Source organism: Heptranchias perlo, unplaced genomic scaffold (genome assembly GCF_035084215.1).
Source record: "Heptranchias perlo isolate sHepPer1 unplaced genomic scaffold, sHepPer1.hap1 HAP1_SCAFFOLD_1798, whole genome shotgun sequence".
NCBI lineage: Eukaryota > Metazoa > Chordata > Chondrichthyes > Hexanchiformes > Hexanchidae > Heptranchias > Heptranchias perlo.
In genome coordinates this window covers 1-23699 of record NW_027139075.1, presented here as the reverse complement: position 1 = coordinate 23699, position 23699 = coordinate 1, and the positions used below count along the sequence as shown (strand labels likewise).

The 23699-nt window shown below is 81.6% G+C and overlaps 1 protein-coding gene across 1 annotated transcript; it reads right to left on the bottom strand.

Annotated features, from left to right (window-relative positions):
* Positions 1-5825: 5825 nt before the first annotated feature.
* LOC137309785 (myosin IC heavy chain-like) lies at positions 5826-9820 on the bottom strand (the record flags this gene model as incomplete). Its single annotated transcript, XM_067977813.1, has 2 exons — positions 5826-5873; positions 9714-9820. Coding segments are annotated over 2 exons (155 nt in total), but the record flags the coding sequence as incomplete, so codon positions are not given.
* Positions 9821-23699: the final 13879 nt, after the last annotated feature.

The following is a 23699-nucleotide window of genomic DNA, read 5'->3' as shown; positions in this document are numbered from 1 at the left end:
TGGAGCCCCCCGCCCTCCCCCGGGGCACCTCCCCCGGGTGTGAGGAGCCCCCGCCCTGCCCCGACCCCTCCCACGGGTGTGAGGAGACCCCGCACCCTCACCCGGGTGTGAGGAGCCCCCGCCCTCCCCTGGCCCCTCCCCCGGGTGTGAGGAGTCCCCGCCCTCCCCGGGCACCCTCCCCTCGGGTGTGAGGAGTCCCCCGCCGTCCCCGGGCCCCTCCCCCGGGTGTGAGGAGTCCCCGCCCTCCCCGGGCCCCTCCCCCGGGTGTGAGGAGTCCCCGCCGTCCCCGGGCCCCTCCCCCCGGATGTGAGGAGCCCCCACCCTCCCCGGGCCCCTCCCCCGGGGTGTGAGGAGCCCCCGCCCTCCCCCGGGCCCCTCCCCCGGGTGTGAGGAGCCCCCCGCTCCCCGGGCCGCTCCCTCCCGGGGTGTGAGGAGTCCCCGCTCCCCCGGGGCCCCCTCCCCCGGGTGTGAGGAGCCCCCGCCCTCCCCCGGGTGTGAGGAGCCCCCGCCCCGGGTGTGAGGAGCCCCCGCCCTCCCCTGGGCCCCTCCCCCGGGGTGTGAGGAGCCCCCGCCCTTCCCGGGCCCCTCCCCCGGGGTGTGAGGAGTCCCCGCCCTCCCCGGGCCCCTCCCCCGGGTGTGAGGAGTCCCCGCCCGTCCCCGGGCCCCCTCCCCCGGATGTGAAGGAGCCCCCACCCTCCCCGGGCCCCTCCCCCGGGTGTGAGGAGCCCCCGCCCTCCCCCGGGCCCCCTCCCCCGGGGTGTGAGGAGCCCCCCGCTCCCCGGGGCCGCTCCCCCGGGTGTGAGGAGTCCCCGCCTCCCCCGGGGCCCCTCCCCCGGGTGTGAGGAGCCCCCGCCCTCCCCCGGGTGTGAGGAGCCCCCGCCCGGGTGTGAGGAGCCCCCGCCCTCGCCCTGGGCCCCTCCCCCGGGTGTGAGGAGCCCCCCGCCCTTCCCCGGGCCCCTCCCCCGGGTGTGAGGAGGCCCTCGCCCTCTCCCCCGGCCCCTTCCCCCGGGTGTGAGGAGCCCCCGCCCTCCCCAGGCCCCTCCCCCGGGTGTGAGGAGCCCCTCGCCCTCCCCCGGCCACCTCCCCCGGGTGTGAGGAGCCCTCGCCCCTCCCCGGCCACTCCCCGCGGAGTGTGAGGAGCCACCGCCCTCCCCGGGCCCCTCCCCCGTGTGTGAGGAGTCCCCCGCCCTCCCCGGGCCCCTCCCCCGTGTGAGGAGACCCCACCCTCGCCCCGGGTGTGAGAGCCCCAGCCCTCCCCCGGGTGTGAGGAGCCCCCGCCTACCCCGGGGCCCCTCCCCCGGGTGTGAGGAGCCCCCGCACTCCCCGGGCCCCCTCCCCCGGGTGTGAGGAGCCCCCCGCCCTCCCCGGGCCCCTCGCCCGGGTGTGAGGAGCCCCCGCCCTCCCCGGGCCCCTCCCCCGGGTGTGAGGAGCCCCCCGCCCTCCCCGGGTGTGAGGAGCCCCCGCTCCCCGGGCCCCTCCCCCGGGTGTGAGGAGCCCTCCGCCTCCCCGGGGCCCCTCCCCCGGGTGTGAGGAGCCCCCGCCCTCCCAGGGCCCCTCCCCTCCGGTGTTAGGAGCCCCCGCCCTCCCCGGGCCCCTCCCCCTGGGTGTGAGGAGCCCCCGCCCTCCCCAGGGCCCCCTCCCCCGGGTGTGAGGAGTCTCCCGCCCTCCACCGGGCCCCTCCCCCGGGTGTGAGGAGCCCCCCGCCCTCCCCGGGCCCCTCCCCGGGTGTGAGGAGACCCCCGCCCTCCCCGGGCCGGGCACCTCCCCCGGTTGTGAGGAGTCCCCCGCCGTCCCCCGGGCCCTCCTCCCCGGGGTGTGAGGAGTCCCCCGCCCTCTCCCAAGGCCCCTCCTCCCGGGTGTGAGGAGTCCCCGCCGTCCCCTGGCCCCTCCCCCGGATGTGAGGAGCCCCCGCCTCCCCCGGGTGTGAGGAGCCCCCGCCCGGGTGGTGAGGAGCCCCCCGCCCTCCCCCTGGGCCCCTCCCCCGGGTGTGAGGAGCCCCCGCCCTTCCCCGGGCCCCTCCCCCGGGTGTGAGGAGCCCTCGCCCTCCCCCGGGCCCTTCCCCCGGGTGTGAGGAGCCCCCGCCCTCCCCAGGCCCCTCCCCCGGGTGTGAGGAGCCCTCGCCCTCCCCCGGCCACTCCCCCGGGTGTGAGGAGCCCTCGCCCTCCCCCGGCCACTCCCCCCGGGTGTGAGGAGCCACCCGCCCTCCCCGGGGCCCCTCCCCCCGTGTGTGAGGAGTCCCCGCCCTCCCCGGGCCCCTCCCCCGTGTGAGGAGACCCCACCCTCCCCCCGGGTGTGAGGAGCCCCAGCCCTCCCCCGGGTGTGAGGAGCCCCCGCTACCCGGGCCCCTCCCCCCGGGTGTGATGAGCCCCCCCGCACCCCCGGGCCCCTCCCCCGGGGTGTGAGGAGCCCCCGCCCTCTCCCCGGGCCCCTCGCCCGGGTGTGAGGAGCCCCCCGCCCTCCCCGGGCCCCTCCCCCGGGTGTGAGGAGCCCCCCGCCCTCCCCGGGTGTGAGGAGCCCCCGCTCCCCGGGCCCCTCCCCCGGGTGTGAGGAGCCCCCGCCTCCCCGGGGCCCCTCCACCCGGGTGTGAGGAGCCCCCGCCCTCCCAGGGCCCCTCCCCCGGGGTGTAAGGAGCCCCCCGCCCTCCCCGGGCCCCTCCCCTGGGTGTGAGGAGCCCCCCGCCCTCCCCGAGGGCCCCCTCCCCCGGGTGTGAGGAGTCTCCGCCCTCCCCGGGCCCCTCCCCCGGGTGTGAGGAGCCCCCGCCCTCCCCGGGCCCCTCCCCCGGGTGTGAGGAGACCCCCGCCCTCCCCCGGGCACCTCCCCCGGTTGTGAGGAGTCCCCGCCGTCCCCGGGCCCCTCCCCCGGGGTGAGGAGTCCCCCGCCCTCCCCAAGCCCCTCCCCCGGGTGTGAGGAGTCCCCCGCCCGTCCCCTGGCCCCTCCCCCGGATGTGAGGAGCCCCCACCCTCCCCGGGCCCCTCCCCTGGGTGTGAGGAGACCCCGCCCTCCCCGGGCACCTCCCCCGGGTGTGAGGAGTCCCCCGCCCTCCCCGGGCCCCTCCCCCGGGTGTGAGGAGTCCCCCGCCGTCCCCGGGCCCCTCCCTCGGGTGTGAGGAGCCCCCGCCCTCCCCCCGGGCCCCTCCCCCGGGTGTGAGGAGCCCCCGCTCCCCGGGCCCCTCCCCCGGGTGTGAGGAGCCCCCGCTCCCCGGGCCCCTCCCCCGGGTGTGAGGAGCCCCCGCCCACCCCCCGGGTGTGAGGAGCCCCCGCCCTCCCCCGGGTGTGAGGAGCCCCCGCCCGGGTGTGAGGAGCCCCCGCCCTCCCCTGGGCCCCTCCCCCGGTTGTGAGGAGCCCCCGCCCTTCCCGGGCACCTCCCGCGGGTGTGAGGTGCCCCACCGCTCCCCGGGCCCCTCCCCCGGGTGTGAGGAGCCCCCGCCCTCCCCCCGCGTGTGAGGAGCCCCCGCCCTCCCCGGGCCCCTCCCCCGGGTGTGAGGAGCCCCCGCCCCACCCCCGGCCCCCTCCCCCGGGTGTGAGGAGCCCCCCGCCCTCCCCCGGGTGTGAGGAGCCCCCGCCCACCCCCCGGGCCCCTCCCCCGGGTGTGAGGAGCCCCCGCCCGGGTGTGTGTGGAGCCCCTGCCCTCCCCTGGGCCCCACCCCCCGGGGTGTGAGGAGCCCCCGCCCTTCCCGGGCCCCTCCCCCGGGTGTGAGGAGCCCTCGCCCTCCCCGCCGGCCCCTCCCCCGGGGTGTGAGGAGCCCCCCGCCCTCCCCCAGGACCCTCCCCCCGGGTGTGTGAGGAGCCCTCGCCCTCCCCCGGGCCCTCTCCCCCGGGTGTGAGGAGCCCCCGCCCACCCCCGGCCCCTCCCCCGGGTGTGAGGAGCCCCCGCCCTCCCCCCGGGTGTGAGGAGCCCCCACCCTCCCCCGGGTGTGAGGAGCCCCCGCCCGGGTGTGAGGAGCCCCCCCGCCCTCCCCTGGGCCCCTCCCCCGGGTGTGAGGAGCCCCCGCCCTTCCCGGGCCCCCTCCCCCGGGGTGTGAGGAGCCCTCGCCCTCCCCCCGGCCCCTCCCCCGGGTGTGAGGAGCCCCCGCCCTCTCCCAGGCCCCCTCCCCCGGGTGTGAGAAGCCCCCGCCCTCCCCAGGCCCCTCCCCCGGGTGTGAGGAGCCCACCGCCCTCCCCGGGCCCCCTCCCCCGTGTGTGAGGAGACCCCCACCCTCCCCCCGGGTGTGAGGGAGCCCCCGCCCTCCCCCGGGCACCTCCCCCGGGTGTGAGGAGCCCCCGCCCTGCCCCCGACCCCTCCCACGGGGTGTGAGGAGACCCCCACCCTCACCCGGGTGTGAGGAGCCCCCCGCCCTCCCCCTGGCCCCTCCCCCGGGTGTGAGGAGTCCCCGCCCTCCCCGGGCACCTCCCCTCGGGTGTGAGGAGTCCCCGCCCGTCCCCGGGCCCCTCCCCCGGGTTGTGAGGAGTCCCCCGCCCTCCCCCGGGGCCCCTCCCCCGGGTGTGAGGAGTCCCCGCCGTCCCCGGGCCCCTCCCCCGGATGTGAGGAGCCCCCACCCTCCCCGGGCCCCTCCCCCGGGTGTGAGGAGCCCCCGCCCTCCCCCGGGGCCCCTCCCCCGGGGTGTGAGGAGCCCCCCGCTCCCCGGGCCGCTCCCCCGGGTGTGAGGAGTCCCCGCTCCCCCCGGGCCCCTCCCCCGGGGTGTGAGGAGCCCCCGCCCTCCCCCGGGTGTGAGGAGCCCCCCGCCCGGGTGTGAGGAGCCCCCGCCCTCCCCTGGGCCCCTCCCCCGGGGTGTGAGGAGCCCCCCGCCCTTCCCGGGCCCCCTCCCCCGGGTGTGAGGAGTCCCCCGCCCTCCCCGGGCACCTCCCTCGGGTGTGAGGAGTCCCCGCCGTCCCCGGGCCCCTCCCCCGGGTGTGAGGAGTCCCCCGCCCTCCCCGGGCCCCTCCCCCGGGTGTGAGGAGTCCCCGCCGTCCCCCGGGGCCCCTCCCCCGGATGTGAGGAGCCCCCACCCTCCCCGGGCCCCCTCCCCCGGGTGTGAGGAGCCCCCGCCCTCCCCCGGGCCCCTCCCCCGGGTGTGAGGAGCCCCCGCTCCCCGGGCCGCTCCCCCGGGTGTGAGGAGTCCCCGCTCCCCCGGGCCCCTCCCCCGGGGTGTGAGGAGCCCCCCGCCCTCCCCCGGGTGTGAGGAGCCCCCGCCCGGGTGTGAGGAGCCCCCGCCCTCCCCCTGGGCCCCTCCCCCCGGGTGTGAGGAGCCCCCGCCCTTCCCGGGCCCCTCCCCCGGGTGTGAGGAGCCCTCGCCCTCCCCCGGCCCTTCCCCCGGTGGTGTGAGGAGCCCCCCGCCCCTCCCCAGGCCCCTCCCCCGGGTGTGAGGAGCCCTCGCCCTCCCCCGGCCACTCCCCCGGGTGTGAGGAGCCCCCGCCCTCCCCAGGCCCCTCCCCCGGGTGTGAGGAGCCACCGCCCTCCCCGGGCCCCCTCCCCCGTGTGTGAGGAGTCCCCCGCCCTCCCCGGGCCCCCTCCCCCGTGTGAGGAGACCCCACCCTCCCCCGGGTGTGAGGAGCCCCAGCCCTCCCCCGGGTGTGAGGAGCCCCCGCTACCCGGGGCCCCTCCCCCGGGTGTGATGAGCCCCCGCTCCCCCGGGCCCCTCCCCCGGGGTGTGAGGAGCCCCCCGCCCTCCCCGGGCCCCTCGCCCGGGTGTGAGGAGCCCCCCGCCTCCCCGGGCCCCTCCCCCGGGTGTGAGGAGCCCCCGCCCTCCCCCGGGTGTGAGGAAGCCCCCGCTCCCCGGGGCCCCTCCCCCGGGTGTGAGGAGCCCCCGCTCCCCGGGGCCCCCTCCCCCGGGTGTGAGGAGCCCCCGCCCTCCCAGGGCCCCTCCCCCGGGTGTAAGGAGCCCCCCGCCCTCCCCGGGGCCCCTCCCCTGGGTGTGAGGAGCCCCCGCCCTCCCCGGGCCCCTCCCCCCGGGTGTGAGGAGTCTCCGCCCTCCCCGGGCCCCTCCCCCCGGGTTCTGGGTGTGAGGAGCCCCCGCCCTCCCCGGGCCCCTCCCCCGGGTGTGAGGAGTCTCCGCCCTCCCCGGGCCCCTCCCCCGGGTGTGAGGAGCCCCCGCCCTCCCCGGGCCCCTCCCCCGGGTGTGAGGAGACCCCGCCCTCCCCGGGCACCTCCCCCGGTTGTGAGGAGTCCCCGCCGTCCCCGGGCCCCTCCCCCGGGTGTGAGGAGCCCCCGCCCTCCCCGGGCCCCTCCCCCGGGTGTGAGGAGACCCCGCCCTCCCCGGGCACCTCCCCCGGTTGTGAGGAGTCCCCGCCGTCCCCGGGCCCCTCCCCCGGGTGTGAGGAGTCCCCGCCCTCCCCAAGCCCCTCCCCCGGGTGTGAGGAGTCCCCGCCGTCCCCGGGCCCCTCCCCCGGATGTGAGGAGCCCCCACCCTCCCCGGGCCCCTCCCCTGGGTGTGAGGAGACCCCGCGCTCCCCGGGCACCTCCCCGGGTGTGAGGAGTCCCCGCCCTCCCCGGGCCCCTCCCCCGGGTGTGAGGAGTCCCCGCCGTCCCCGGGCCCCTCCCTCGGGTGTGAGGAGCCCCCGCCCTCCCCCGGGCCCCTCCCCGGGTGTGAGGAGCCCCCGCTCCCCGGGCCCCTCCCCCGGGTGTGAGGAGCCCCCGCTCCCCCGGGCCCCTCCCCCGGGTGTGAGGAGCCCCCGCCCACCCCCGGGTGTGAGGAGCCCCCGCCCTCCCCGGGTGTGAGGAGCCCCCGCCCGGGTGTGAGGAGCCCCCGCCCTCCCCTGGGCCCCTCCCCCGGTTGTGAGGAGCCCCCGCCCTTCCCGGGCACCTCCCGCGGGTGTGAGGTGCCCCCGCTCCCCGGGCCCCTCCCCCGGGTGTGAGGAGCCCCCGCCCTCCCCCGGGTTTGAGGAGCCCCCGCCCTCCCCCGGGCCCCTCCCCCGGGTGTGAGGAGCCCCCGCCCTCCCCGGGCCCCTGCCCCGGGTGTGAGGAGCCCCCTCCCTCCCCGGGCCCCTCCCCCGGGTTTGAGGAGCCCCCGCCCTCCCGCGGGCCCCTCCCCCGGGTGTGAGGAGTCCCGCCCTCCCCGGGCCCCTCCCCCGGGTGTGAGAAGACCCCGCCCTCCCCCCGGGTGTGAGGAGTCCGCGCCCTCGCCCGGCCCCTCCCCCGGGTTTGAGGAGCCCCGCCCTCCCAGTGCCCCTCCCCCGGGTGTGAGGAGGCCCCGCCCTCCCGGGCCCCTCCCCCGGGTATGAGGAGTCCGCGCCCTTGCCGGGCCCCTCCCCCGGGTGTGAGGAGCCCCCGCCCTCCCCCGGCCCCTCCCCCGGGTGTGAGGAGTCCCCGCCCTCCCGCGGGTGTGAGGTGCCCCCGCTCCCCGGGCCCCTCCCCCGGGTGTGAGGAGCCCCCGCCCTCCCCCGGGTTTGAGGAGCCCCCGCCCTCCCCCGGTGTGAGGAGCCCCCGCCCGGGTGTGAGGAGCCCCCGCCCTCCCCCGGGCCCTCCCGCGGGTGTGAGGAGCCCCCGCCCTTCCCGGGCCCCTCCCCCGGGTGTGAGGAGCCCCCGCCCTCCCCCGGGCCCCTCCCCCGGGTGTGAGAAGCCCCCGCCCTCCCCCCGGGTGTGAGGAGACCCAACCCCGGGTGTGAGGAGTCCGCGCCCTCCCCGGGCCCCTCCCCCGGGTGTGAGGAGTCCGCGCCCTCGCCGGGCCCCTCCCCCGGGTTTGAGGAGCTGTGTGAGGAGGCCCCGCCCTCCCCGGGCCCCTCCCCCGGGTGTGAGGAGTCCGCGCCCTCGCCGGGCCCCTCCCCCGGGTGTGAGGAGCCCCTGCCCTCCCCGGGCCCCTCCCCCGGGTGTGAGGAGCCCCCGCCCTCCCCCGGGTTTGAGGAGCCCCCGCCCTCCCCCAGGTGTGAGGAGCCCCCGCCCCGGGGTGTGAGGAGCCCCCGCCCGGGTGTGAGGAGCCCCCGCCCTCCCCCGGGCCCCTCCCGCGGGTGTGAGGAGCCCCCGCCCTCCCCCGGGCCCCTCCCCCGGGTGTGAGGAGCCCCCGCCCTCCCTGGGCCCCTGCCCCGGGTGTGAGGAGCCCCCGCCCTCCCTGGGCCCCTGCCCCGGGTGTGAGGAGCCCCCGCCCTCCCCGGGCCCCTCCCCCGGGTTTGAGGAGCCCCCCGCCCCTCCCGCGGGCCCCTCCCCGGGTGTGAGGTGCCCCCGCCCTGCCCCGGCCCCTCCCCCGGGTGTGAGTAGCCCCCGCCCTCCCCGGGCCCCTCCCCCGGGTGTGAGGAGCCCCCGCCCTCCGCCGGGTGTGAGGAGCCCCGGCCCCTCGCCCGGGTGTGAGGAGCCCCCGCCCTCCCCCGGGTGTGAGGAGCCCCCGCTCCCCGGGCCCCTCCCCCGGGTGTGAGGAGCCCCCGCTCCCCGGGCCCCTCCCCCGGGGTGTGAGGAGCCCCCCGCTCCCCGGGGCCCCTCCCCCCGGGTGTGAGGAGCCCCCGCCCTCCCAGGGCCCCTCCCCCCGGTGTAAGGAGCCCCCGCCCCTCCCCGGGCCCCTCCCCCTGGTGTGAGGAGCCCCCGCCCTCCCCGGGCCCCTCCCCCGGGTGTGAGGAGTCTCCGCTCTCCCCGGGCCCCTCCCCCGGGTGTGAGGAGCCCCCGCCCTCCCCGGGCCACTCCCCCCGGGTGTGAGGAGTCCCCGCCCTCCCCGGGCACCTCCCCCGGGTGTGAGGAGTCCCCGCCGTCCCCGGGCCCCTCCCCCGGGGTGTGAGGAGTCCCCGCCCTCCCCGGGGCCCCTCCCCCGGGTGTGAGGAGTCCCCGCCGTCCCCGGGGCCCCTCCCCCGGATGTGAGGAGCCCCCACCCTCCCGGGCCCCTCCCCCGGCTGTGAGGAGCCCCCACCCTCCCCGGGGCCCCCTCCCCCGGGTGTGAGGAGCCCCCGCCCTCACCCCCGGGCCCCTCCCCCCGGGTGTGAGGAGCCCCCCGCTCCCCGGGCCCCTCCCCCGGGTGTGAGGAGCCCCCGCTCCCCCGGGCCCCTCCCCCGGGTGTGAGGAAGCCCCCGCCCACCCCCGGCCCCTCCCCCGGGTGTGAGGAGCCCCCGCCCTCCCCCGGGTGTGAGGAGCCCCCGCCCGGGTGTGTGGAGCCCCTCTCCCTCCCCCTGGGCCCCACCCCGGGTGTGAGGAGCCCCCGCCCCTTCCCGGGCCCCTCCCCCGGGTGTGAGGAGCCCTCGCCCTCGCCCCGGCCCCTCCCCCCGGGTGTGAGGAGCCCCCGCCCTCCCCAGGACCCTCCCCCGGGTGTGAGGAGCCCTCGCCCTCCCCCGGCCTCTCCCCCGGGTGTGAGGAGCCCCCGCCCTCCCCAGGCCCCTCCCCCGGGTGTGAGAAGCCCCCGCCCTCCCCAGGCCCCTCCCCCGGGTGTGAGGAGCCACCGCCCTCCCCGGGCCCCTCCCCCCGTGTGTGAGGAGACCCCACCCTCCCCCGGGTGTGAGGAGCCCCCGCCCTCCCCGGGCACCTCCCCCGGGTGTGAGGAGCCCCCGCCCTGCCCCGACCCCTCCCACGGGTGTGAGGAGACCCCACCCTCACCCGGGTGTGAGGAGCCCCCGACCACCCCCGGCCCTTCCCCTGGGTGTGAGGAGCCCCCGCTACCCGGGCCCCTCCCCCGGGTGTGATGAGCCCCCGCTCCCCCGGGCCCCTCCCCCGGGTGTGAGGAGCCCCCGCCCTCCCCGGGCCCCTCGCCCAGGAGTGAGGAGCCCCCGCCCACCCCCGGCCCCTCCCCCGGGTGTGAGGAGCCCCCGCCCTCCCCGGGTTTGAGGAGCCCCCGCCCTCCCCCGGGTGTGAGGAGCCCCCGCCCGGGAGTGAGGAGCCCCCGCACTCCCCGGGGCCCCTCCCCCGGGTGTGAGGAGCCCCCGCCCTTCCCGGGCCCCTGCCCCGGGTGTGAGAAGCACCCGCCCTCCCCCGGGCCCCCGCCCGGGTGTGAGGAGCCCCCGCCCTCCCCCGGCCCCTCCCCGGCTGTGAGGAGCCCCCGCCCTCCCCGGGCCCCTCCCCCGGGTGTGAGGAGGCCCCCGCCCTCCCCGGCCCCTCCCCCGGGTGTGAGGAGCCCCCGCCCTCCCCGGGCCCCTGCCCCGGGTGTGAGGAGCCCCCGCCCTGCCCCGGCCCCTCCCCCGGGTGTGAGGATCCACCGCCCTCCCCTGGGCCCCTCCCCCGGGTGTGAGGAGCCCCCGCCCTGCCCCGGCCCCTCCCCCGGGTGTGAGTAGCCCCCGCCCTCCCTGGGCCCCTCCCCCGGGTGTGAGGAGCCCCCGCCCTCCCCGGGTGTGAGGAGCCCCCCGCCCTCCCCCGGGCCCCTACCCCGGGTGTGAGGAGCCCCTGCCCTCCCCCGGGTGTGAGGAGCCCCCGCTCCCCGGGCCCCTCCCCCGGGTGTGAGGAGCCCCCGCTCCCCGGGGCCCCTCCCCCGGGTGTGAGGAGCCCCCGCCCTCCCAGGGCCCCTCCCCCGGGTGTAAGGAGCCCCCGCCCTCCCCGGGCCCCTCCCCCTGGTGTGAGGAGCACCCGCCCTCCCCCGGGCCCCTCCCCCGGGTGTGAGGAGTCTCCGCTCTCCCCGGGCCCCTCCCCCGGGTGTGAGGAGCCCCCGCCCTCCCCGGGCCCCTCCCCCGGGTGTGAGGAGACCCCGCCCTCCCCGGGCACCTCCCCCGGGTGTGAGGAGTCCCCGCCGTCCACTGGCCCCTCCCCCGGGTGTGAGGAGTCCCCGCCCTCCCCGGGCCCCTCCCCCGGGTGTGAGGAGTCCCCGCCGTCCCCGGGCCCCTCCCCCGGATGTGAGGAGCCCCCACCCTCCCCGGGCCCCTCCCCCGGGTGTGAGGAGCCCCCGCCCTCCCCCGGGCCCCTCCCCCGGGTGTGAGGAGCCCCCGCCGTCCCCCGGGTGTGAGGAGCCCCCGCCCTCACCGGGCCCCTCCCCCGGGTGTGAGGAGCCCCCGCCCTCCCAGGGCCCCTCCCCCGGGTGTAAGGAGCCCCCGCCCTCCCCGGGCCCCTCCCCCTGGTGTGAGGAGCACCCGCCCTCCCCGGGCCCCTCCCCCGGGTGTGAGGAGTCTCCGCTCTCCCCGGGTGTGAGGAGCCCCCGCCCTCCCCGGGCCCCTCCCCCGGGTGTGAGGAGACCCCGCCCTCCCCGGGCACCTCCCCCGGGTGTGAGGAGTCCCCGCCGTCCACTGGCCCCTCCCCCGGGTGTGAGGAGTCCCCGCCCTCCCCGGGCCCCTCCCCCGGGTCTGAGGAGTCCCCGCCGTCCCCGGGCCCCTCCCCCGGATGTGAGGAGCCCCCACCCTCCCCGGGCCCCTCCCCCGGGTGTGAGGAGCCCCCGCCCTCCCCCGGGCCCCTCCCCCGGGTGTGAGGAGCCCCCGCCGTCCCCCGGGTGTGAGGAGCCCCCGCCCTCACCGGGCCCCTCCCCCGGGTGTGAGGAGCCCCCGCCCTCCCCGGGTGTGAGGAGCCCCCGCCCTCCCCCGGCCCCTCCCCCGGGTGTGAGGAGCCCCCGCCCTCCCCCGGGTGTGAGGAGCCCCCGCTCCCCGGGCCCCTCCCCCGGGTGTGAGGAGCCCCCGCTCCCCGGGGCCCCTCCCCCGGGTGTGAGGAGCCCCCGCCCTCCCAGGGCCCCTCCCCCGGGTGAAAGGAGCCCCCGCCCACCCCCGGCCCCTCCCCCGGGTGTGAGGAGCCCCCGCCCTCCCCCGGGTGTGAGGAGCCCCCGCCCTCCCCCGGGTGTGAGGAGCCCCCGCCCGGGTGTGAGGAGCCCCCGCCCTTCCTGGGCCCCTCCCCCGGGTGTGAGGAGCCCTCGCCCTCCCCAGGCCCCTCCCCCGGGTGTGAGGAGCCACCGCCCTCCCCGGGCCCCTCCCCCGTGTGTGAGGAGACCCCACCCTCCCCCGGGTGTGAGGAGCCCCCGCCCTCCCCGGGCACCTCCCCCGGGTGTGAGGAGCCACCGCCCTGCCCCGACCCCTCCCACGGGTGTGAGGAGACCCCACCCTCACCCGGGTGTGAGGAGCCCCCGCCCTCCCCCGGCCCCTCGCCCAGGAGTGAGGAGCCCCCGCCCACCCCCGGCCCCTCCCCCGGGTGTGAGGAGCCCCAGCCCTACCCCGGGTGTGAGGAGCCCCCGCTACCCGGGCCCCTCCCCCGGGTGTGATGAGCCCCCGCTCCCCCGGGCCCCTCCCCCGGGTGTGAGGAGCCCCCGCCCTCCCCGGGCCCCTCGCCCAGGAGTGAGGAGCCCCCGCCCACCCCCGGCCCCTCCCCCGGGTGTGAGGAGCCCCAGCCCTCCCCCGGGTGTGAGGAGCCCCCGCTACCCGGGCCCCTCCCCCGGGTGTGATGAGCACCCGCTCCCCCGGGCCCCTCCCCCGGGTGTGAGGAGCCCCCGCCCTCCCCGGGCCCCTCCCCCGGGTGTAAGGAGCCCCCGCCCTCCCCGGGTGTGAGGAGCCCCCGCCCTCCCCCGGCCCCTCCCCCGGGTGTGAGGAGCCCCCGCCCTCCCCCGGGTGTGAGGAGCCCCCGCTCCCCGGGCCCCTCCCCCGGGTGTGAGGAGCCCCCGCTCCCCGGGGCCCCTCCCCCGGGTGTGAGGAGCCCCCGCCCTCCCAGGGCCCCTCCCCCGGGTGAAAGGAGCCCCGCCCTCCCCGGGCCCCTCCCCCGGGTGTGAGGAGACCCCGCCCTCCCCGGGCACCTCCCCCGGGTGTGAGGAGTCCCCGCCGTCCCCGGGCCCCTCCCCCGGGTGTGAGGAGCCCCCGCCCTCCCCGGGCCCCTCCCCTGGGTGTGAGGAGACCCCGCCCTCCCCGGGCACCTCCCCCGGGTGTGAGGAGTCCCCGCCCTCCCCGGGCCCCTCCCCCGGGTGTGAGGAGTCCCCGCCGTCCCCGGGCCCCTCCCCCGGGTGTGAGGAGCCCCCGCCCTCCCCCGGGCCCCTCCCCGGGTGTGAGGAGCCCCCGCTCCCCGGGCCCCTCCCCCGGGTGTGAGGAGCCCCCGCTCCCCCGGGCCCCTCCCCCGGGTGTGAGGAGCCCCCGCCCTCCCCGGGCCCCTCCCCCGGGTGTGAGGAGCCCCCGCCCACCCCCGGGTGTGAGGAGCCCCCGCCCTCCCCCGGGTGTGAGGAGCCCCCGCCCGGGTGTGAGGAGCCCCCGCCCTCCCCTGGGCCCCTCCCCCGGTTGTGAGGAGCCCCCGCCCTTCCCGGGCCCCTCCCCCGGGTGTGAGGAGCCCCCGCTCCCCCGGGCCCCTCCCCCGGGTGTGAGGAGCCCCCGCCCTCCCCGGGCCCCTCCCCCGGGTATGAGGAGTCCGCGCCCTCCCCGGGCCCCTCCCCCGGCCCCTCCCCCGGGTGTGAGGAGCCCCCGCCCTCCCCCGGGTTTGAGGAGCCCCCGCCCTCCCCCGGGTGTGAGGAGCCCCCGCCCTCGCCGGGCCCCTCCCCCGGGTGTGAGGAGTCCCCGCCCTCCCCGGGCCCCTCCCCCGGGTGTGAGGAGTCCGCGCCCTCCCCGGGCCCCTCCCCCGGGTGTGAGGAGCCCCCGCCCTCCCCCGGGTGTGAGGTGCCCCCGCTCCCCGGGCCCCTCCCCCGGGTGTGAGGAGCCCCCGCCCTCCCCAGGCCCCTCCCCCGGGTGTGAGGAGCCCCCGCCCTCCCCAGGCCCCTCCCCCGGGTGTGAGGAGCCCCCGCCCTCCCCGGGCCCCTCCCCCGGGTGTGAGGAGCCCCCGCCCTCCCCGGGCCCCTCCCCTGGGTGTGAGGAGGCCCCGCCCTCCCCGGGCCCCTCCCCCGGGTGTGAGGAGTCCGTGCCTTCGCCGGGCCCCTCCCCCGGGTGTGAGGAGCCCCCGCCCTCCCCGGGCCCCTCCCCGGGTGTGAGGAGCCCCCGCCCTCCCCCGGGTGTGAGGAGCCCCCGCCCGGGTGTGAGGAGCCCCCGCCCTCCCCCGGGCCCCTCCCCCGGGTGTGAGGAGCCCCCGCCCTCCCCGGGCCCCTCCCCCGGGTGTGAGGAGCCCCCGCCCTTCCCCGGCCCCTCCCCCGGGTGTGAGGAGCCCCCGCCCTTCCCCGGGCCCCTCCCCCTTGCGTGCGGAGACCCCGCCCTCCACGGGCACCTCCCCCGGGTGTGAGGAGCCACCGCCCTGCCCCAGCCCCTCCCACGGGTGTGAGGAGACCCCACCCTCCCCCGGGTGTGAGGATCCCCCGCCCTCCCCCGGCCCCTCCCCCGGGTGTGAGGAGCCCCCGCCCTCCCCCGGCCCCTCGCCCAGGAGTGAGGAGCCCCCGACCACCCCCGGCCCCTCCCCCGGGTGTGAGGAGCCCCAGCCCTCCCCCGGGTGTGAGGAGCCCCCGCCACCCGTCCCCTCCCCCGCGTGTGAGGAGCCCCCTCTCCCCCGGGCCCCTCCCCCGGGTGTGAAGAGCCCCCGCCCTCCCCGGGCCCCTCCCCCGGGTGTGAGGAGCCCCCGCCCTCCCCGGGCCCCTCCCCCGGGTGTGAGGAGCCCCCGCCCTCCCGGGGTGTGAGGAGCCCCCGCCCTCCCCCGGCCCCTCCCCCGGGTGTGAGGAGCCCCCGCCCTCCCCCGGGTGTGAGGAGCCCCCGCTCCCCGGGCCCCTCCCCCGGGTGTGAGGAGCCCCCGCTCCCCGGGGCCCCTCCCCCGGGTGTGAGGAGCCCCCGCCCTCCCAGGGCCCCTCCCCCGGGTGTAAGGAGCCCCCGCCCTCCCCAGGCCCGTCCCCCGGGTGTGAGGAGCCCCCGCCCTCCCCGGGCCCCTCCCCCGGGTGTGAGGAGTCTCCGCCCTCCCCGGGCCCCTCCCCCGGGTGTGAGGAGCCCCCGCCCTCCCCGGGCCCCTCCCCCGGGTGTGAGGAGACCCCGCCCTCCCCGGGCACCTCCCCCGGGTGAAGGAGTCCCCGCAGTCCCCGGGCCCCTCCCCCGGGTGTGAGGAGTCCCCGCCCTACCCGGGCCCCTCCCCCGGGCGTGAGGAGCCCCCAACCTCCCCGGGCCCCTCCCCCGGCTGTGAGGAGCCGCCGCCCTCCCCGGGCCCCTCCCCCGGGTGTGAGGAGTCTCCGCCCTCCCCGGGCCCCTCCCCCGGGTGTGAGGAGCCCCCGCCCTCCCCAGACCCCTCACCCAGGTGTGAGGAGACCCCGCCCTCCCCGGGCACCTCCCCCGGGTGTGAGGAGTCTCCGCCCTCCCCGGGCCCCTCCCCCGGGTGTGAGGAGTCCCCGCCTGTCCGGGCCCCTCCCCCGGGTGTGAGGAGCCCCCGCCCTCCCCCGGGCCCCTCCCCCGGGTGTGAGGAGCCCCCGCTCCCCGGGCCCCTCCCCCGGGTGTGAGGAGCCCCCGCTCCCCCGGGCCCCTCCCCCGGGTGTGAGGAGCCCCCGCCCTCCCCGGGCCCCTCCCCCGGGTGTGAGGAGCCCCCCGCCCACCCACGGCCCCTCCCCCGGGTGTGAGGAGCCCCCGCCCTCCCCCGGGTGTGAGGAGCCCCCGCCCTCCCCCGGGAGTGAGGAGCCCCCGCCCTCCCCTGGGCCCCTCCCCCGGGTGTGAGGAGCCCCCGTCCTTCCCGGGCCCCTCCCCCGGGTGTGAGGAGCCCCCGCCCTCCCCCGGCCCCTCCCCCGGTTGTGAGGAGCCCCCGCCCTTCCCGGGCCCCTCACCCGGGTGTGAGGAGCCCCCGCCCTCTCCAGGCCCCTCCGCCGGGTGTGAGCAGCCCCCGCCCTCCCCGGGCCCCTCCCCCGTGTGTGAGGAGTCCCCGCCCTCCCCGGGCCCCTCCCCCGGGTGTGAGGTGTCCGCGCCCTCCCCGGGCCCCTCCCCCGGGTGTGAGGAGCCCCCGCCCTCCCCCGGGTGTGAGGAGCCCCCGCCCTCCCCGGGCCCCACCACCGGGTGTGAGGAGCCCGCGCCCTCCCCCGGCCCCTCCCCCGGGTGTGAGGAGCCCCCGCCCTCCCCCGGGTTTGAGGAGCCCCCGCCCTCCCCCGGGTGTGAGGAGCCCCCGCCCTCGCCGGGCCTCTCCCCCGCGTGTGAGGAGTCCCCGCCCTCCCCGGGCCCCTCCCCCGGGTGTGAGGAGTCCGCGCCCTCCCCGGGCCCCTCCCCCGGGTGTGAGGAGCCCCCGCCCTCCCCCGGGTGTGAGGTGCCCCCGCTCCCCGGGCCCCTCCCCCGGGTGTGAGGAGCCCCCGCCCTCCCCAGGCCCCTCCCCCGGGTGTGAGGAGCCCCCGCCCTCCCCAGGCCCCTCCCCCGGGTGTGAGGAGCCCCCGCCCTCCCTGGGCTCCTCCCCCGGGTGTGAGGAGCCCCCGCCCTCCCCGGGCCCCTCCCCCGGGTTTGAGGAGCCCCCGCCCTCCCCCGGGTGTGAGGAGCCCCCGCCCTCGCCGGGCCCCTCCCCCGCGTGTGAGGAGTCCCCGCCCTCCCCGGGCCCCTCCCCCGGGTGTGAGGAGTCCGCGCCCTCCCCGGGCCCCTCCCCCGGGTGTGAGGAGCCCCCGCCCTCCCCCGGGTGTGAGGTGCCCCCGCTCCCCGGGCCCCTCCCCCGGGTGTGAGGAGCCCCCGCCCTCCCCAGGCCCCTCCCCCGGGTGTGAGGAGCCCCCGCCCTCCCCAGGCCCCTCCCCCGGGTGTGAGGAGCCCCCGCCCTCCCTGGGCTCCTCCCCCGGGTGTGAGGAGCCCCCGCCCTCCCCGGGCCCCTCCCCTGGGTGTGAGGAGGCCCCGCCCTCCCCGGGCCCCTCCCCCGGGTGTGAGGAGTCCGCGCCCTCGCCGGGCCCCTCCCCCGGGTGTGAGGAGCCCCCGCCCTCCCCGGGCCCCTCCCCCGGGTGTGAGGAGCCCCCGCCCTCCCACGGGTGTGAGGATCCCCCGCCCGGGTGTGAGGAGCCCCCGCCCTCGCCGGGCCCCTCCCCCGGGTGTGAGGAGCCCCCCGCCCTCCCCCGGGCCCCTCCCGCGGGTGTGAGGAGCCCCCGCCCTTCCTGGGCCCCTCCCCCGGGTGTGAGGAGCCCCCGTCCTCCCCCGGGACCCTCCCCCGGGTGTGAGGAGCCCCCGCCCTCCCCGGCCCCCTGCCCCGGGTGTGAGGAGCCCCCGCCCTCCCCGGGCCCCTCCCCTGGGTTTGAGGAGCCCCCGCCCTCCCGCGGGCCCCTCCCCCGGGTGTGAGGAGTCCCCGCCCTCCCCGGGCCCCTCCCCCGGGTGTGAGAAGCCCCCGCCCTCCCCCCGGGTGTGAGGAGACCCAACCCCGGGTGTGAGGAGTCCGCGCCCTCCCCGGGCCCCTCCCCCGGGTGTGAGGAGCCCCCGCCCTCCCGCGGGTGTGAGGTGCCCCCGCTCCCCGGGCCCCTCCCCCGGGTGTGAGGAGCCCCCGCCCTCCCCCGGGTTTGAGGAGCCCCCGCGGGTGTGAGGTGCCCCCGCTCCCCGGGCCCCTCCCCCGGGTGTGAGGAGCCCCCGCCCTCCCCCGGGTTTGAGGAGCCCCCGCCCTCCCCCGGGAGTGAGGAGCCCCCGCCCGGGTGTGAGGAGCCCCCGCCCTCCCCCGGGCCCCTCCCCCGGGTGTGAGGAGCCCTCGCCCATCCCGGGCCCCTCCCCCGGGTGTGAGGAGCCCCCGCCCTCCCCCGGGTTTGAGGAGCCCCTGCCCTCCCCGGGCCCCTCCCCCGGGTGTGAGGAGCCCCCGCCCTCCCCCGGGTTTGAGGAGCCCCCGCCCTCCCCCGGGTGTGAGGAGCCCCCGCCCGGGTGTGAGGAGCCCCCGCCCTCCCCCGGGCCCCTCCCGCGGGTGTGAGGAGCCCCCGCCCTTCCCGGGCCCCTCCCCCGGGTGTGAGGAGCCCCCGCCCTCCCCCGGGTGTGAGAGGCCCGCGCCCTCCCCGGGCCCCTCCCCCGGGTTTGAGGAGCCCCCGCCCTCCCCCCGGGCCACTCCCCCGGGTGTGAGGAGCCCCCGCCCTCCCCCCGGGCCCCTCCCCCGGGTGTGAGGAGTCCCCGCCGTCCCCCGGCCCCTCGCCCAGGAGTGAGGAGCCCCCGCCCACCCCCGGCCCATCCCCTGGGTGTTAGGAGCCCCAGCCCTCCCCCGGGTGTGAGGAGCCCCCGCTACCCGTCCCCTCCCCCGGGTGTGAGGAGCCCCCGCTCCCTCGGGCCCCTCCCCCGGGTGTGAAGAGCCCCCGCCCTCCCCGGGCCCCTCCCCCGGGTGTGAGGAGCCCCCGCCCTCCCCGGGCCCCTCCCCCGGGTGTGAGGAGCCCCCGCCCTCCCGGGGTGTGAGGAGCCCCCGCCCTCCCCCGGCCCCTCCCCCGGGTGTGAGGAGCCCCCGCCCTCCCCCGGGTGTGAGGAGCCCCCGCTCCCCGGGCCCCTCCCCCGGGTGTGAGGAGCCCCCGCTCCCTGGGGCCCCTCCCCCGGGTGTGAGGAGCCCCCGCCCTCCCAGGGCCCCTCCCCCGGGTGTAAGGAGCCCCCGCCCTCCCCAGGCCCCTCCCCCGGGTGTGAGGAGCCCCCGCCCTCCCCGGGCCCCTCCCCCGGGTGTGAGGAGTCTCCGCCCTCCCCGGGCCCCTCCCCCGGGTGTGAGGAGCCCCCGCCCTCCCCGGGCCCCTCCCCCGGGTGTGAGGAGACCCCGCCCTCCCCGGGCACCTCCCCCGGGTGTGAGGAGTCCCCGCAGTCCCCGGGCCCCTCCCCCGGGTGTGAGGAGTCCCCGCCCTACCCGGGCCCCTACCCCGGGTGTGAGGAGCCCCCAACCTCCCCGGGCCCCTCCCCCGGCTGTGAGGAGCCGCCGCCCTCCCCGGGCCCCTCCCCCGGGTGTGAGGAGTCTCCGCCCTCCCCGGGCCCCTCCCCCGGGTGTGAGGAGCCCCCGCCCTCCCCGGGCCCCTCCCCCGGGTGTGAGGAGACCCCGCCCTCCCCGGGCACCTCCCCCGGGTGTGAGGAGTCCCCGCCCTCCCCGGGCCCCTCCCCCGGGTGTGAGGAGTCCCCGCCTGTCCGGGCCCCTCCCCCGGGTGTGAGGAGCCCCCGCCCTCCCCCGGGCCCCTCCCCCGGGTGTGAGGAGCCCCCGCTCCCCGGGCCCCTCCCCCGGGTGTGAGGAGCCCCCGCTCCCCCGGGCCCCTCCCCCGGGTGTGAGGAGCCCCCGCCCTCCCCGGGCCCCTCCCCCGGGTGTGAGGAGCCCCCCGCCCACCCACGGCCCCTCCCCCGGGTGTGAGGAGCCCCCGCCCTCCCCCGGGTGTGAGGAGCCCCCGCCCTCCCCCGGGTGTGAGGAGCCCCCGCCCGGGTGTGAGGAGCCCCCGCCCTCCCCTGGGCCCCTCCCCCGGGTGTGAGGAGCCCCCGCCCTTCCCGGGCCCCTCCCCCGGGTGTGAGGAGCCCCCGCCCTCCCCAGGCCCCTCCCCCGGGTGTGAGGAGCCCCCGCCCTCCCCAGGCCCGTCCCCCGGGTGTGAGGAGCCCCCGCCCTCCCCGGGCCCCTCCCCCGGGTGTGAGGAGCCCCCGCCCTCCCCGGGCCCCTCCCCCAGGTGTGAGGAGTCCCCGCCCTCCCCGGGCCCCTCCCCCGGGTGTGAGGAGCCCCCGCCCTCCCCCGGGTGTGAGGAGCCCCCGCCCGGGTGTGAGGCGCCCCCGCTCCCCGGGCCCCTCCCCCGGGTGAGAGGAGCCCCCGCTCCCCCGGGCCCCTCCCCCGGGTGTGAGGAGCCCCCGCCCTCCCCGGGCCCCTCCCCCGGGTGTGAGGAGCCCCCCGCCCACCCACGGCCCCTCCCCCGGGTGTGAGGAGCCCCCGCCCTCCCCCGGGTGTGAGGAGCCCCCGCCCTCCCCCGGGTGTGAGGAGCCCCCGCCCGGGTGTGAGGAGCCCCCGCCCTCCCCTGGGCCCCTCCCCCGGGTGTGAGGAGCCCCCGCCCTTCCCGGGCCCCTCCCCCGGGTGTGAGGAGCCCCCGCCCTCCTCGGGCCCCTCCCCCGGGTGTGAGGAGCCCCCGCCCTCCCCGGGCCCCTCCCCTGGGTGTGAGGAGGCCCCGCCCTCCCCGGGCCCCTCCCCCAGGTGTGAGGAGTCCCCGCCCTCCCCGGGCCCCTCCCCCGGGTGTGAGGAGCCCCCGCCCGGGTGTGAGGAGCCCCCGCCCTCCCCCGGGCCCCTCCCGCGGGTGTGAGGAGCCCCCGCCCTTCCTGGGCCCCTCCCCCGGGTGTGAGGAGCCCCCGCCCTCCCCCGGGACCCTCCCCCGGGTGTGAGGAGCCCCCGCCCTCCCCCCGGGCCCCTCCCCCGGGTGTGAGGAGTCCCCGCCGTCCCCCGGCCCCTCGCCCAGGAGTGAGGAGCCCCCGCCCACCCCCGGCCCATCCCCCGGGTGTTAGGAGCCCCAGCCCTCCCCCGGGTGTGAGGAGCCCCCGCTACCCGTCCCCTCCCCCGGGTGTGAGGAGCCCCCGCTCCCTCGGGCCCCTCCCCCGGGTGTGAAGAGCCCCCGCCCTCCCCGGGCCCCTCCCCCGGGTGTGAGGAGCCCCCGCCCTCCCCGGGCCCCTCCCCCGGGTGTGAGGAGCCCCCACCCTCCCGGGGTGTGAGGAGCCCCCGCCCTCCCCCGGCCCCTCCCCCGGGTGTGAGGAGCCCCCGCCCTCCCCCGGGTGTGAGGAGCCCCCCGCTCCCCGGGCCCCTCCCCCGGGTGTGAGGAGCCCCCGCTCCCTGGGGCCCCTCCCCCGGGTGTGAGGAGCCCCCGCCCTCCCAGGGCCCCTCCCCCGGGTGTAAGGAGCCCCCGCCCTCCCCAGGCCCCTCCCCCGGGTGTGAGGAGCCCCCGCCCTCCCCGGGCCCCTCCCCCGGGTGTGAGGAGTCTCCGCCCTCCCCGGGCCCCTCCCCCGGGTGTGAGGAGCCCCCGCCCTCCCCGGGCCCCTCCCCCGGGTGTGAGGAGACCCCGCCCTCCCCGGGCACCTCCCCCGGGTGTGAGGAGTCCCCGCAGTCCCCGGGCCCCTCCCCCGGGTGTGAGGAGTCCCCGCCCTACCCGGGCCCCTACCCCGGGTGTGAGGAGCCCCCAACCTCCCCGGGCCCCTCCCCCGGCTGTGAGGAGCCGCCGCCCTCCCCGGGCCCCTCCCCCGGGTGTGAGGAGCCCCCGCCCTCCCCGGGCCCCTCCCCCGGGTGTGAGGAGACCCCGCCCTCCCCGGGCACCTCCCCCGGGTGTGAGGAGTCCCCGCCCTCCCCGGGCCCCTCCCCCGGGTGTGAGGAGCCCCCGCCCTCCCCCGGGCCCCTCCCCCGGGTGTGAGGAGCCCCGCTCCCCGGGCCCCTCCCCCGGGTGTGAGGAGCCCCCGCTCCCCCGGGCCCCTCCCCCGGGTGTGAGGAGCCCCCGCCCTCCCCGGGCCCCTCCCCCGGGTGTGAGGAGCCCCCCGCCACCCACGGCCCCTCCCCCGGGTGTGAGGAGCCCCCGCCCTCCCCCGGGTGTGAGGAGCCCCCGCCCTCCCCCGGTGTGAGGAGCCCCCCGCCCGGGTGTGAGGAGCCCCCGCCCTCCCCGGGCCCCTCCCCCGGGTGTGAGGAGTCTCCGCCCTCCCCGGGCCCCTCCCCAGGTGTGAGGAGTCCCCGCCCTCCCCGGGCCCCTCCCCCGGGTGTGAGGAGCCCCCGCCCTCCCCCGGGTGTGAGGAGCCCCCGCCCGGGTGTGAGGAGCCCCCGCTCCCCGGGCCCCTCCCCCGGGTGAGAGGAGCCCCCGCTCCCCCGGGCCCCTCCCCCGGGTGTGAGGAGCCCCCGCCCTCCCGGGCACCTCCCCCGGGTGTGAGGAGCCCCCCGCCCACCCACGGCCCCTCCCCCGGGTGTGAGGAGCCCCCGCCCTCCCCCGGGTGTGAGGAGCCCCCGCCCTCCCCCGGTGTGAGGAGCCCCCGCCCGGGTGTGAGGAGCCCCCGCCCTCCCCTGGGCCCCTACCCCGGGTGTGAGGAGCCCCCGCCCTTCCCGGGCCCCTCCCCCGGGTGTGAGGAGCCCCCGCCCTCCTCGGGCCCCTCCCCGGGTGTGAGGAGCCCCCGCCCTCCCCGGGCCCCTCCCCTGGGTGTGAGGAGGCCCCGCCCTCCCCGGGCCCCTCCCCCAGGTGTGAGGAGTCCCCGCCCTCCCCGGGCCCCTCCCCCGGGTTTGAGGAGCCCCTGCCCGGGTGTGAGGAGCCCCCGCCCTCCCCCGGGCCCCTCCCGCGGGTGTGAGGAGCCCCCGCCCTTCCTGGGCCCCTCCCCCGGGTGTGAGGAGCCCCCGCCCTCCCCCGGGACCCTCCCCGGGTGTGAGGAGCCCCCGCCCTCCCCGGGCCCCTGCCCCGGGTGTGAGGAGCCCCCGCCCTCCCCGGGCCCCTCCCCCGGGTTTGAGGAGCCCCCGCCCTCCCCGGGCCCCTCCCCCAGGTGTGAGAAGCCCCCGCCCTCCCCCCGGGTGTGAGGAGACCCAACCCCGGGTGTGAGGAGTCCGCGCCCTCCCCGGGCCCCTCCCCGGGTGCGAGGAGCCCCCGCCCTCCCGCGGGTGTGAGGTGCCCCCGCTCCCCGGGCCCCTCCCCCGGGTGTGAGGAGCCCCCGCCCTCCCCGGGTTTGAGGAGCCCCCGCGGGTGTGAGGTGCCCCCGCTCCCCGGGCCCCTCCCCCGGGTTTGAGGAGCCCCCGCCCTCCCGCGGGCCCCTCCCCCGGGTGTGAGGAGTCCCCGCCCTCCCCGGGCCCCTCCCCCGGGTGTGAGAAGCCCCCCGCCCTCCCCCCGGGTGTGAGGAGACCCAACCCCGGGTGTGAGGAGTCCGCGCCCTCCCCGGGCCCCTCCCCCGGGTGTGAGGAGCCCCCGCCCTCCCGCGGGTGTGAGGTGCCCCCGCTCCCCGGGCCCCTCCCCCGGGTGTGAGGAGCCCCCGCCCTCCCCCGGGTTTGAGGAGCCCCCGCGGGTGTGAGGTGCCCCCGCTCCCCGGGCCCCTCCCCCGGGTGTGAGGAGCCCCCGCCCTCCCCCGGGTTTGAGGAGCCCCCGCCCTCCCCCGGGTGTGAGGAGCCCCCGCCCGGGTGTGAGGAGCCCCCGCCCTCCCCCGGGCCCCTCCCCCGGGTGTGAGGAGCCCTCGCCCATCCCGGGCCCCTCCCCCGGGTGTGAGGAGCCCCCGCCCTCCCCCGGGTTTGAGGAGCCCCCGCCCTCCCCGGGCCCCTCCCACGGGTGTGAGGAGCCCCCGCCCTCCCCCGGGTTTTGAGGAGCCCCCGCCCTCCCCCGGGTTTGAGGAGCCCCCGCCCGGGTGTGAGGAGCCCCCGCCCTCCCCCGGGCCCCTCCCGCGGGTGTGAGGAGCCCCCGCCCTTCCCGGGCCCCTCCCCCGGGTGTGAGGAGCCCCCGCCCTCCCCCGGGTGTGAGAAGCCCGCGCCCTCCCCGGGCCCCTCCCCCGGGTTTGAGGAGCCCCCGCCCTCCCCCGGGCCCCTCCCCGGGTGTGAGGAGCCCCCCGCCCTCCCCCCGGGCCCCTCCCCCGGGTGTGAGGAGTCCCCGCCCTCCCCGGGCCCCTCCCCCGGGTGTGAGGAGCCCCCGCCCTCCCCGGGCCCCTCCCCCGGGTGTGAGGAGCCCCCGCCCTCCCCGGCCCCCTCCCCCGGGTGTGAGGAGCCCCCGCCCTCCCCCGGGCCCCTCCCCCGGTGTGAGGAGCCCCCGCCCTCCCCGGGCCCTCCCCGGGTGTGAGGAGCCCCCGCCCTCCCCCGGCCGCTCTCCCGGGCGTGAGGAGCCCCCGCCCTCCCCGGGCCCATCCCCGGGTGTGAGGAGCCCCCGCCCTCCCCCGGCCCCTCCCCCGGGTGTGAGGAGCCCCCGCCCTGCCCAGGCCCCTCCCCCGGGTGTGAGGAGCCCCCGCCTTCCCCCGGCCCCTCCCCCGGGTGTGAGGAACCCCCGCCCTCCCCCGGGTGTGAGGAGCCCCCGCCCTCCCCCGGGCCCCTCCCCCTGGTATGAGGAGTCCCGCCCTCCCCGGGCCCCTCCCCCGGGTGTGAGGAGCCCCCGCCCTCCCCGGACCCCTCCCCCGGGTGTGAGGAGCCCCCGCCCTGCCCCGGCCCCTCCCCCA